This window comes from Periplaneta americana, chromosome 2 (assembly GCF_040183065.1).
Source record: "Periplaneta americana isolate PAMFEO1 chromosome 2, P.americana_PAMFEO1_priV1, whole genome shotgun sequence".
NCBI classification, from domain to species: domain Eukaryota; kingdom Metazoa; phylum Arthropoda; class Insecta; order Blattodea; family Blattidae; genus Periplaneta; species Periplaneta americana.
In genome coordinates, this window is record NC_091118.1 from 36,819,754 (window position 1) to 36,833,410 (window position 13,657).

The 13,657-nt window shown below is 36.3% G+C and overlaps 2 protein-coding genes across 3 annotated transcripts in view; both read left to right on the forward strand.

Moving 5' to 3' along the window:
* The first annotated feature begins 81 nt into the window (after nt 1-81).
* The window catches only part of LOC138692321 (small G protein signaling modulator 3 homolog), a 77,753-nt gene continuing 64,177 nt past the window's right edge, over nt 82-13,657 (forward strand). For both annotated transcript variants that reach the window (XM_069815478.1, XM_069815479.1), the window contains exons 1-2: nt 82-217; nt 361-485. In XM_069815478.1, coding sequence (XP_069671579.1) covers nt 417-485 — 69 coding nt within the window. In that variant the 5' untranslated portion in view covers nt 82-217; nt 361-416. The remainder of the gene's footprint in view (nt 218-360; nt 486-13,657) is intronic.
* Nucleotides 662-4,177, forward strand: LOC138692305 (elongation factor-like GTPase 1). The gene has a single exon (XM_069815477.1). The coding sequence runs from the start codon at nt 794-796 to the stop codon at nt 4,034-4,036; it is 3,243 nt and encodes a 1,080-aa protein (XP_069671578.1). The 5' UTR covers nt 662-793; the 3' UTR covers nt 4,037-4,177.

Below are 13,657 nucleotides of genomic sequence, written 5' to 3' on the forward strand. Positions count from 1 at the left end.
GGTTGCTTCTGAACGTGCCTGAGACGACGATGCTCCCTATTGGTGTAATTTTGAAACAGCCTCCGTCTTGTTCTCTTGCATTTCGAGATTTCGATCATCCTTGATGCTACCGTATGGTAAATTGGTCTTTGGTTGGTTTGGTTTTGGTTTGAGTAGGTGTCTGTGGCTTGTTCAGTGGTATTGACTGTATCGTCTGCAATTCCATATGTGACAATTGGTAAAGTACCACTACTTAGTGCTAAAATTGTTAATTGATTTTGTATTTTGGCTATTGTTAACCTTTCAGTTTCGATATTTTTTTCTGAAGAGTGTGGAGTAGTGTGATATTTCTAAACCCACTGTCATATTGGTTTATTGCAGGTTTTGCAGTATTCAACTACGGGAATAGCACGAGCTTCTTGGAATACATTTTAATAATGGATATTGCCAAATCATTGTTTGGAAATAGACCACATGAAGGATATGCGGGAAAGGAAGATTATAATGTAAGTTAGTTTCAGATTTGTCGTGACTATTAGGTACTAGTAGGCTACGTATCTTTTTAGGATTTTTATAATTCTGTTTCAGTAGTGGCTTGATTAACGTTCCGATGACAGATGAAGGTTTAGTTTTACCGTTACGCAAGTTGTGTAATTTGAATGTAAGTCGATGGCATTACACCATCTGTCTTACAGTGTTAAGAAATTAGTGACGTATCAGATCATAACAAAATAAAAATTGTGCTGCTTAAAATTTATTGCGTTGCGCGTTTAGTAACAGTACAGAGACCTGCAGTGACAAAGGTTACAACAAGATGAAGTTATTAAATTCTCAGAAATTAAGTGAACTTCAGAGGGATGCAACCAGAATTCGCAACATTTGCATCCTTGCTCATGTTGATCACGGGAAGACTACATTAGCTGATTCCTTAGTTGCTACTAATGGAATTATATCTTCGAAGATGGCTGGTAAACTTAGGTATATGGACAGCCGGAAAGACGAGCAGGAACGTGGAATAACCATGAAGAGCAGTGCGATTGCTTTGCTACATAACAGTGGTGAAAAAGATTATCTTATTAATCTCATAGATTCTCCAGGTCATGTGGATTTTTCTTCAGAAGTGTCAACAGCCGTGAGACTTTGTGATGGAGCCATCGTTGTAGTGGATGTTGTGGAAGGAGTGTGTCCACAAACACAGGCAGCTCTGAAGCAGGCTTGGTTGGAGAACATCCGTCCCGTATTAGTGTTGAATAAAATGGACCGTTTAATCCTTGAAATGAAATTGACACCTCTGGATGCCTATATCTACCTTACACAAGTCTTAGAACAGGTGAATGTTGTTATGGCAGAATTATTTACCAGTGAAGTTTTGGGTCGAGCTGTGTCAGAAACACCAAAATCACCAATTGATCCAGAAAAACTAACAGATTCATTATACGATTGGAGCACTGGACTTGAAGACGTAGATGATTCTCATCTTTATTTCTCACCCGACCAAGGAAATGTTATTTTTGCGAGTGCTGTGGATGGATGGGGCTTTTGTGTTGAAGATTTTGCAAAATTATATGCAGAGAAACTTGGTGTAAATGAAAAAGTTTTGTTGAAGACGTTGTGGGGAGATTTTTACCTGCATGGCAAAACAAAACGAGTGATGAAAGGAGCACAAGAAAAAGCGAAAAAACCGTTATTTGTTCAGTTTGTTTTAGAAAATATTTGGGCAGTTTATGACACAATTGTTATCTGCAAGGAGAAAGAAAAACTACAAAAAATAGCTGATAGCCTAAAAATCAAGATTAGTGCCAGAGACATGAGGCACACAGATGGTAAAGTGCAATTGCAGGCTCTTTGCGGACAGTGGCTTCCACTTGCAAAAACCTTATTAAATATGGTATGTACCAAACTACCTGCTCCATGTGAAATAACAGAAGAAAAAGCAGAAAAGCTTATGTGCTTACAAACTGAGCGATTTGATAGTTTGCCAGGTGAAACGCAGGAATTGAGATCGGCGTTCTTGGCATGTTCTAGTGAAGATGATGTACCTGTTATTGTATTCGTCTCAAAAATGTTTCCGGTAGAGCATAAGAGTCTTCCACAGTATCGTCCACAACCACTGACAGCAGAAGAGATGGCCCAGCGCAGGGAGCAAGCTCGTCTACGTCATGCTCAGAGACTTGCTCAGAACCAGACATCAGTTGCAACAGGTGGTGGAGATGAAACAACCCCTATTAGCGATGCTGAGCTCTGTGGTAGTGATCATTTGAAGACAGAGGATCAGGAAGAACAAGAAGAAAATAGTGATGCATTTATTGCATTTGCACGTGTGTTCAGTGGTACAGTGAAGAAGGGGCAGGAATTGTATGTTTTAGGGCCAAAACATGAGCCACAGGTCGCTCTAGAAAAGTTGAGAAACGGAGATGTTATTGACCCAAGCTTGACACTGAAGGACCTGAAATCAGGGCAACATATTACTAGAGTAAAAATTGATCAATTATTTTTGCTGATGGGAAGAGAACTGGAGAGTCTAGAATCAGTTCCAGCTGGAAACGTGCTTGGAATTGGTGGATTAGAAGAACATGTATTGAAATGTGCGACATTGTCTTCTACAGTGGCTTGCCCTGCTTTCACACACTTAACACAAGTGGTCGTACCTATAGTGCGTGTAGCTGTTGAACCGGCACATCCCCAGGACATGGCTGCCCTCATACGTGGACTCCGTCTTCTGAATCAAGCTGATGCATGTGTGCAGGTTATTGTGCAGGAGACAGGTGAGCACGTACTCGTCACTGCAGGGGAAGTACATTTGCAGCGCTGTTTGAATGATCTCCGAGAGAGATATGCAAAAGTCCCCATAAATGCATCTGAACCCATAGTTCCTTTCCGAGAAACAGTAGTAGTTCCTCCAACTGTAGACATGGTCAATGAAGCTATTCAAGATCAGAACGTAGCAAAAAAGGACGAAGGCACTGAAATTGTTGATGACGTGATTACAATGTCCACACCAAATAAACAGTTGACAGTAAAGATTCGAGCAGTGCCTCTTCCAACAGAAGTGACAAATCTTTTAGAGTCACATGCTGATCTTCTTAAGGCATTGGACAAACATCTTCATTCTAAAACTGGGCAACAAACAGAAGAGCAAAATGGTGAAAAGTGTACTTCAAGTAGTACTGTGGTCCTTACAGAAAGAACTTTGAAAGCTATTGAAACATTGAAGGAAAAACTGAAAGATGCTTTTATTGCGGCTGGAGATGAATGGAAAGGGGCAGAAAATCATATTTGGAGTGTAGGGCCACGACGTTGTGGTCCTAATATACTGCTTAACAAAGTTCCTGGTTATAACCATCCATCTATATGGCAAAAACCGCAAGGCTCTGATCCACGTTTAGAGTACGACAGCAGTTTTGTTAACGGTTTCCAATTAGCTACATTGGCAGGGCCTTTATGTGAGGAACCGATGATGGGTGTCTGCTTTGTTGTTGAAGATTTGACACTTAATAGTAAGCCATCTGCAGATCTAACATCTGCAAGTGACACCACAAGTAGCAGTCAGCCTTATGGACCATTTTCTGGACAAATAATGTCAGTAGTGAAAGAAGGTTGTCGCAGGGCATTTCAGGCTCAACCTCAGCGACTGATGGCTGCCATGTACAGCTGTAGCATTCAGGTTAATGGTGAAGTGCTGGGTAAGATGTATGCGGTATTGGGACGTCGCAACGGTCGGGTGCTGCATGGTGACATGCAGGAGGGCTCCAGTAACTTCACTGTTACTGCCGTGCTGCCTGTCGTCGAGAGCTTCGAGTTTGCACCAGAGATCCGCAAGCAGACCTCCGGCCTGGCAAGCCCCCAGCTCGTCTTCAGCCACTGGGAGGTGATTGATATTGATCCATTCTGGACTCCACGTACTGAAGAAGAATATCTGCACTATGGGGAGAAAGCCGATTCTGGAAATCGAGCTCGCCGTTATATGGACACAGTGCGCCGGCGAAAGGGACTTTCAGTGCAAGAGAAACTTGTCGAGTTTGCTGAGAAGCAGAGGACACTGTCGAAAAACAAATAATAATTTCATTGTATTGTGATTGATTGTTTAGTATTTTTCCATTTCTGTTGACATATTCCTCTCACTCTTTTTTCCATTGCATAATTTTATGGGTAAACACCAGTGTTTCTCAATCTTTTGAGTAAACATACCCCCTTAGACTTTCGGTATTTGTAAGTACCACCATAGTAAATATAAATTAATATAATGAGCTAATTTTAATGTGTTAACAATCGTTATGAACATTACACAACCATTAGCAGTACTGTTATTTTTGTAGTAATGTAAGAATCAGTGCACTGAATACCAACATATTAAATATGGAATTGACAAAGTAATTTTATTTCTTCAAAAGTACACGAAGTACTACTTCAATAATAATTATTGTTACTTTAAAATTGCATAAAAATAATTTAAAATTCTTGCTGAAATACTGTACACTTGAGGTATAGTAAAACTCCTTTAATCCGGACCAATTGGGACTGCATGTTGTCTCGATTAACAGAAATCAAAAGCAAGCAATTTCTCAAATATAAACGATATGGTTTCAAAAAGGAATTTTTATACCATGGTTTCCTTGACCCAGTGTTCTCTTCCTATATGGCTGATAGTGAAGCATGGCTTTTGGTATTCTATGGGATTGCATACATTGTAGATGATTCATCCAGTTAGTCTGATGGAATTGTTGTATATATTACAGAACTTGTTCAACTGGAAGTTCTTCCTTTACATTTGTGGTTCCCTCTTGTATATCTTGCTGTTGATTGCATTATCATAATTTTGTTAGCTGTTATTCTGCTTTCGTCTTTTTTTTTTCTAATTATCCATGTCTCACTTCCATTACAAAGTACACATCTTGCCAAGGTGTTGTACAAGCGTATTCTAGTATGCCTCTGTACTAGGAAAGGCTTCTTTGTGCTGTTAATGATTTCTATTGTTTTAGAATATCTTTAAATTTTGTCTGTTATGTCTCATTTTCATCAGTCACACACTATTTCTAAGATGTTTACTTTTCCACAGAAGGCATAATTTTTGCTTGTTTTTTTTAATCCGTATTTATTTTCATGCCATATTTTTTCCCCAACAATATTTAAATTATGTACTGAATACTATAGATTGTTTTCATTAAGTGCTTTAGGACTAAATCATCAGTAAAAAGTAAGGCATCTAATTTTAAATTTCTGTTGATTTGAATGTAGCCTATCCGTGATTCCTTTGCCGCCATTTTTGAATAATTTTATTCATATAGCTGTATATATGATATGATATCCTTGCCTTACTTCGGTATTTATTTCTAGCCACTGTGATAATTTGTTTCATGAAGATTATAGAAGTTTTTTATTAACTGTTGTGGGAGGTGATCACTTGGTAGAATAATTTATTTCTGTTAACTTTATCAAAAGCTTTTTTGAAATCAACAAAAGCAATATGGGTTTCCAAATTGAACACACTATACGTTTTTCTATTTTAACAATTTCATTGAAAAGTATAATATATGTGCTGATGATTTTACAAGTTACAAATCTTTTTTTTTTTCTATGCTTCAAAAGTATATTTTCTTTCGTAATATATTGAACATCTCCTTCACTAACTCGCATTATGTCTTGTTCAGTAGTAATATGCTGAAATTTCCTTATTGTCATTTTGTTGAATAAAATTGATCACATATTCAGGTTTTCTTTAACCTCACTTAACTTCATTTTTAGGTAGTAATATGCTGAAATTTCCTTATTGTCATTTTGTTGAATAAAATTGATCACATATTCAGGTTTTCTTTAACCTCACTTAACTTCATTTTTAGGTAGTAATATGCTGAAATTTCCTTATTGTCATTTTGTTGAATAAAATTGATCACATATTCAGGTTTTCTTTAACCTCACTTAACTTCATTTTTAGGTAGTAATATGCTGAAATTTCCTTACTGTCATTTTGTTGAATAAAATTGATCACATATTCAGGTTTTCTTTAACCTCACTTAACTTCATTTTTAGGTAGTAATATGCTGAAATTTCCTTATTGTCATTTTGTTGAATAAAATTGATCACATATTCAGGTTTTCTTTAACCTCACTTAACTTCATTTTTAGGGTGCAGATATCAGAATCCTCATCTTCAGATGCACCATTAGAGCCTCCAACCTCGTTTATATTATCCACAATTTCTTAATTCGTTATGATACAACCTGGATCGCTTTCATCATTGTCAAGCCAATTCTCACTCTCTTCTTCAGTGACGCATCTCACACCATCCTAATAGCATTTCTTGGTAGTCCTTGATTTCAGTTTCTTCATTCTCCAGTTAAATACTACTGTCATACAAATTTTTTTCCATGCGTTGACCAATGTAGAGTACACTGTCGTTCACTGCAGCTGCAAAATTGAAAAACATGTAACTGAATTTACATAACTTTATATTTTGCAGTGTTTTTTTCCTTCCCCCCCCCCTCCCCACCTTAAAAATATATACTACAGTATGCGGGAATGTTTCGCCTTGCATTAGTACCGTAATTTATTTTGTATTGAATTTTATTTCTCAGAATGCCTGTTGGGATTAAACGACATCCAGTTTAACGAAATCTAGCTTAGTGGAGTTTCACTGTATTAAGAAAGTGTAAAAGAAGTATAAAGTTTACTTAATGTAAAATGTAGCCTGTTTTCGTGAAATAATGTCATCCATTTTTGTTTAACTGTACTTATAGCTACAATTAAGTCATTTTTTGGATGTTAACTTCTTCGTGGAGTGCCTTACTTTGTATTTCATTTAGATATAAAGAAACTGGATTTAAACAAATATGTTGAGGCAAAGCACTGGCAACACAAAGCCTTAATCTCTAATGAGTATATTATGTTAGCAATATCATGGGCAAAAAAAAATTTTACATCTGCAGTTTCTTCAAGTACCCCTGGAGGTACGCGTACCACTGGTTGAGAAACACTGGCCAAACCTACCTTTGAATGATTTCTGTAAATGTTAATTCCTAACAAAGAACTTGGACTCATAATATAAAAGAGGTGATTATTATTATTATTATTATTATTATTATTGTTACTATTATTATTATTACTATTATTATTATTATTATTATTATTATTATTATTATTATTATTATTATTATTATTATTATTATACAAGAAGGAAGAAAGTTGTAATTTGAGAGACTCTAAAAACGTTCAATATTGCATCTTATTTTTCGCGATATAATCTTCTATCACATGTTTAGTTCAGGCTTATGGCCCTGATCACATATATAACAGATTGGCTATCCCCATGTTAAAATTGGTGACATGTGGAAGAGAACAACCACTAGGATCGCCACCACCGATTGAAAACAACTGCTAAATGAATCCTCTAGATTCAGAACCCTTTAAAGACCATTTTGTTGAGAACAGAGTTATGTCCACATATACTGCTTGCTAAGAATGAATTCTAATGATTTATATAGTTTGAAATCAAAAAGCCACTAAATTTAAAGCAAAAGGTTTATTAAAAGTCATGTTAGGTTGAAAATTCGCTCTATTTGCCACCAGTTACTGACAAAATCCTGTAATTTGTGAAAGTGGATATAGGGGATTTTGAATCTATAGGATTCAGATGGAAGTGCAGTTACTCCATGCAATTCAAGTGATTATAACATGACTTTTATGCAGCACCTAGATGGCAGTGTAGTGAAATTGATAAAAGTTGTTGCCGTCAAAGCCTATAAGGCTGAGCAATCTGTTATATACGTGATCTGAGCTTATAGTAATCCCCTCCCCCCATCTGCAGTTAACCTTGGCGACTTTGTTATGTACTTCACTGCTTAACGTCTTAATATGAAGAGTTTTGTAGAAAATGTATTCATAGACTGTGTTAATATCAATCATTAACACTGTCCTTATTGGCATTACCAATACTGTTTACTTTTCACTGCCCTGACATGTGCTGCAGTAGCAACCTACCAATGGGATATTTGTATGGTTTGCTATTATCCGCAGTAGGTTTTGGAATGTATCCCCTTTGGATACAGGGAGATTACTGTAGTTGCTCATGAGTTGTGACTTTTGGTGTCACAAGGTTTCAACCAGTCTTCGGACAGTTGACTTAACATACGTAGTGTATTTCTGAAATCATTATTATTTGTTTCATTGTTGATGAAATCATCTATTGCAAAAGAAAGTTATTCTGAGAAATAAAGTACACTTTAGTAGATTATTTATTATAACAGTGGTCGTCAACACTCGCTGAAATGGATAAAGTGTAAGGAGTGTAACGAAATATGCTCGATCATGCAGAAGGAATAGGGACACAGCATACCTACCAGCAGTCATGATGCATGCTAGTGCAATGTTTTATCCACGGGTAAGAGATGCTAGCCCGAGGGTGCATTGTGCTGATGACCACTGTATTATAATAATGATAATAATAATAATCTGTTCCAGTTCTTCACAATGGGAACATGCACTGTATTTGTTAATATTTTCGAAGATCCTTAATTTAGAGAGGAAAGTTACGTAGTTAATCAAAATATCTCTATTATATATATTAATATGTTTTTATTTCTTTGAGACACCAATGAATTTGCGTTTTCGAGTCATGTGATATTTTTAAAAAAATCACATTATAATGCTGCTTTTTATCAAAAAAGATTGGCGTGTTCTTCTTGAGTTCGTGAATGCATATAATCTATAATTTATCACTAAACAGCCAATTTTTACTCCATGCATGTTTCCCCATTGTGATCGCTTGCTATTCTTTCAGTTTTTTTCCTTTAGTCGTTTTATTTGTCAAACGTAGGAATAATGCGTCTCTTATCATAATATGATTTATGTAAGTATGTGGGCAATTTAGTAACCAAAGAGAGAAGTGAATAAGGTGACAAAGAATGTAAGAGTAACATATATTTGTCTCTTTGTTTATTGACTGCCCTAGTATATTGTCTTAATGATGTGAACACCACTTCATAGCACAAGTCATGTATTTCATTATTATTATTATTGTTACTACTATTGTTTTTATTTCTATTGTTATCAACATCTTTGAGAATAAAGATATAATAATGTACTTTTGTTATCTTTAATGAACTAGACTCATTTCTTATTACACACATTTCCCGTGGTAGTCTACTACTGTTATCTTTAGGAATTATTCTTGTAATATTTGTACTCTGACATCAAGAGCAATGAGTGATGTTTTGTTAAGAATAACCGGTATTGGTATTAAAAGAACTAGTCAGTTCTGACAGTTACCATTGCAACATATGGTTTGGTAATGGTACCACTAACTCTACTCGGGAACCAACAAGTTTATTTAAACATCTGCACAGTAGAACTGGCATACATGTACCAATAAAATCGGTATTGGTACCATTATCATTATTGGCACTAACACCAGCAAGGGTTGCTGTACACTCACACTGACAAGGTCATTGTTGGCCTTGTGAGTAGAGCAGTTTTGTAACTGATGCTGAGAGATAATCATGGCTTCCACGTGGAATAAGAGGTTCTTTTGTTCTGAGACGTCAAAAATGGAATGGAAGAGAATTTTGGGAGTATCCTATAATATCTGCAAGAATTCTGCATCCGAGAGGATGAGAGAAAATTAAACTATTTTAGAATGAGTAAACTTCTACATTTGACTACATTTTAGATCGTTTGGCCTTTCACCTCCAGCATTAGAACACAAACAAGCACCTAAGCTATCGAAAGATGCTTCTAAAACAATGCCAGATCACAGTTGGAGATGAGTGTGCACTGTTATTGGTGTATTTATTGAAAGAAACTCCAGCAATACACAGACATCAGTCGTTATCTTGATAATTTTATTATAAGAGCCACATGTATTGCCTGTCCGTAATATTACATGGAATCTCGCTACCACTGGTACCAGTGCTGGCACCAACATCAATTTTACACTCACTTGTAGGTTTAGTGTGCTGTGAATTGAGAGAGGGAAGTTTTGAAAAGCTGTCTTTCAGAAAATTTGGTAATATGTATTTGCTTAAACCTTCTTTTTGTATTCTGTTGTTGTTTTCTAACGCCAGGCATTTGACAATAAAGTCATTTTACCTCTTGCACTCCAATATTTTTCAAAGATATTGTCATGGTCAGCCACTGACGCACAGATTTTGAGGTATTCTGAATCAATTTCTTGGTTTGAGTTGCACAATGGGCAGTTAGGGGACTGCTGATATATTCCAATTATATGCAGATGTTTGGCCAAACAGTCATGGCTTGCTGCCAATCTAAATGCAGCTACAGACGATTTGCGTGGTAAATCGGGTATCAACTGTAGATTATGATGCAGAGAGTTCCATTTTTTCCCTTGAGATTGTGTTATCAAATTTTGTTTATTGAAGTCTAAGTATGTAGATTTAATAAAGCTTTTCACAGAGTAATACGTAGATTTAGTAACAGGTCTGTAAGTAGCAGTGCTGCCCTTCTTTGCTAAAGCATCCACATTCTCGTTTCCCAGGATTCCACAATGGGATGGTATCCATTGGAATAAAATTCTTTTATTGAGTGTTCTAATTGAGAGAGCATTTTAGTTATTTCTGCTGTTTGAGATGAAGGTATCTTTTTGTATTCTAATAAGTATAAAGACATTATATGGTACACCACAGAACTTCATTGCAAGTTGGATTTCTTAATATATAATGTGCATACCATTTCATGGGCTTTTCTATGGAGGATCAGTTCGATTTTCGTATTTTTCAGTCTTTTTTTTATGTGGAGTGGCAAAGGTTATGAAACTGTTATTGGTTATCTCTTTCATGTTTAACAATAGCTTAACTGCTAATAAAATGTAGTACACTCAAAGAAACTTTGAACAATTATTAATGTCGGTAATTATTAATGTTCGAACCAAAAAGAAAAAAAAATATCAATCACAAACAACACTGAAATCATTACTGATCGAACTGCAACTTACTTACAAATTACTTTTAGAGAACCTGGAGGTTCATTGCTATCCTCACATAAGTCAAGTAAGATTAATCCAGACCCTAGCATCATATCCAACTCCCTCAAATCCATTTTAATGTTATCCTCCCATCTACTTTTCGGCCTTTCCAAAGGTCTTTTTCCATCAGGTCTTTCAACTAACACACTATATTCATTTATGGATTCATCCATATGTGCTTCATGGCCTGCCCATCTCAAATATCTGGATTTAGTATTCCTAATTATGTCAGATGAAGAATACAGTGTATGTAACTTCATTATCCTGTAACTTCATCTATCTTAGTCCCAAATATTTTCCAAAGCACCTCTGTTCCTCTCTCAAAGTGAGAATCCAAGTTTCACAACCACGCAGAACAATTGGAAATATAACTTTTATAATTGATCGAACTGCAGCAGTCCAGCAAAATTAAAATCTAAATAAACACTGTGTATGTTTGTTTACTCAATATGACGGCAATGGAATAGTTCATAGCAATCTGTAGGCAAGGAGTGTGGGCATTGTTAGGTGGTGATTGGTTAGAAGAGGGTTGCCATGGCAGCTGCTTACCATTCATTCTGAGCGACAACCCAGATCACATATAGATTGCTCGTTCCTTTGTTAAAATCGTTTGCACTTTGAAGAGAACAACCACCAGGATCGCCACCCATCCGCCATAAAAGAATACGAGATGGCAGTACAGTCGCTAATGCAATTCAAATGGAACTTAAGGAGTCACTCCATATGTAACAACTAGATGGCAGCATAGTAAACCTGACGAAAGTTGTTAACTTCAAAACCTATAACGCAGAGCAATCTGGGTATATATGATCTAGGGCGACAACTGTCTGAAGTGACTCATTCTTTTCATCATCATCAACTTCATAGATTAGGCCATGTTAGCCTGTTTTGGCGATGTCTCAGCGGGTGTCCATCTCTCCCAGGATCTTCCCACTTCACTTTTTCAGGCCTTGGGCAATCTGCTGTGATCCATTCGAAATAGATGTTCTGTCCATGTTTTTAATAATGATATAAAGTAATCTGATCAAGGATACGGAATTAAGGGGAACGAGTAGTGATTAGGAGTAAAAAAATCAGATTTTTTATTTGCATTAAAAAAATATATAAAACTAGTGCTTTAAAACAATATATATTGTGGGGGGGGGGTGTCCCTGCAGGTAAGCCCTTTAAACGGCTTCTTTCAGTTTGGCGGCATATTAATTCATACATCCTTTTTTTTTAATGCAGTTTTTCCTTATGTTGATATTTTTCTAACTTAAGTGCCTTTTTCTCTGAAACTATTGAATCTATTTACATGCAATTTTTACAGCCTGTGTTCTACAAAGTAGATCTACGAGTTTAAGAATATCAGACACATAACATGAGGAAAAATAAAAAAAAATTGATAAATAATCAAAGTTCAATATTTTTTTTTTTTTGTTTCACTAAGGTTGAAATATTTAACTAAATTTTGCTTTAGAGTTTGCAATATACATTCCTTGATAACTTAAAAAAAATACAAGGTAGATGCATGAAGATTGTAGCAAGTAATGTGCACCTGAAGGTATATTTACCAAAGTAGGAAAACAGGTTATCAGTTAGGGCCCTTCTTTTGCACTTGGATAATAAACTAATTAGTTGTTTTTTATACCACTGAATTTAAAATGATTTATTATGTAACCATGGAAATTTTTATGCCACTATGAACACTAAAAGCCTAGAAATAATGAACTAAACTTTTGTGCTGAAATTCTTTAATATCACAGGCATCACTACCCACTCCCCCTAAGACATTTTTAAACTTTAATAGGCTATAACAATCTAAGGGATATGCTACTGGAGCTGAATGACAGCTGTGAGCAGTATGGAATAAAGATAAATACAAACAAGACGAAGACCATGGTCATAGGAAGAAAAATAAAGAAGGTAAACGTGCGAATTCTAAATGAGGCAGTAGAGCTAGTGGACAGCTTCAAATACTTGGGGTGTACTATAAGCAGTAACATGAGCTGCTGCCAGGAAGTCAAAAGGATGATAGCAATGGGCAAGTAAGCTTTTAGTATAAAAAGGAGCATCTTCTGTGATCTCTGGAAAAAGAACTAAGGGAGAGACTAGTGAAGTGCTGTGTGTGGAGTGTGGCATTATATGGGACAGAAACATGGACATTACAACGAAGCGACTAGAAGCATTTGAAACGTGGATATGGAGAAGAATAGAGTGTGTGAAATGGACAGACAGCATAAGAAATGAAGATGTGTTGGAAAGAGTGGGTGAAGAAATAATGATGCTGAAACTGATCAAGGTCACTGGCTGAGAAGAATCTGCCTACTGAAAGATGCATTGGAAAGAATGGTGAATAGGAGAAGAGTTCGGGATAGAAGAAGTTATCAGATGATAGACGACATTAAGATATATGAAGCATATGCGGAGACAAAGAGGAAGATAGAAAGTAGGAAAGATTGGAGAATGCTGGGTTTACAGTGAAAGACTTGCCCTTGGACAGAATGAATGTTATAATAATAATATCCGTGATGATACAACCTTTTAAAGGCCCAGACTGACCAGCTGGCTGCTGACCTCACGCCCACATGTCGAAACAGAGGTGGACGATCATCCAACTAGAATGGAGGTATCGTGTAGTTAGCACAATGATTCTCCCAGCCATTATAGCTGGCTTTCTTAACTGGATTTCGCTATCGTAGTTCCCCAAGTATATCATGAATCATGA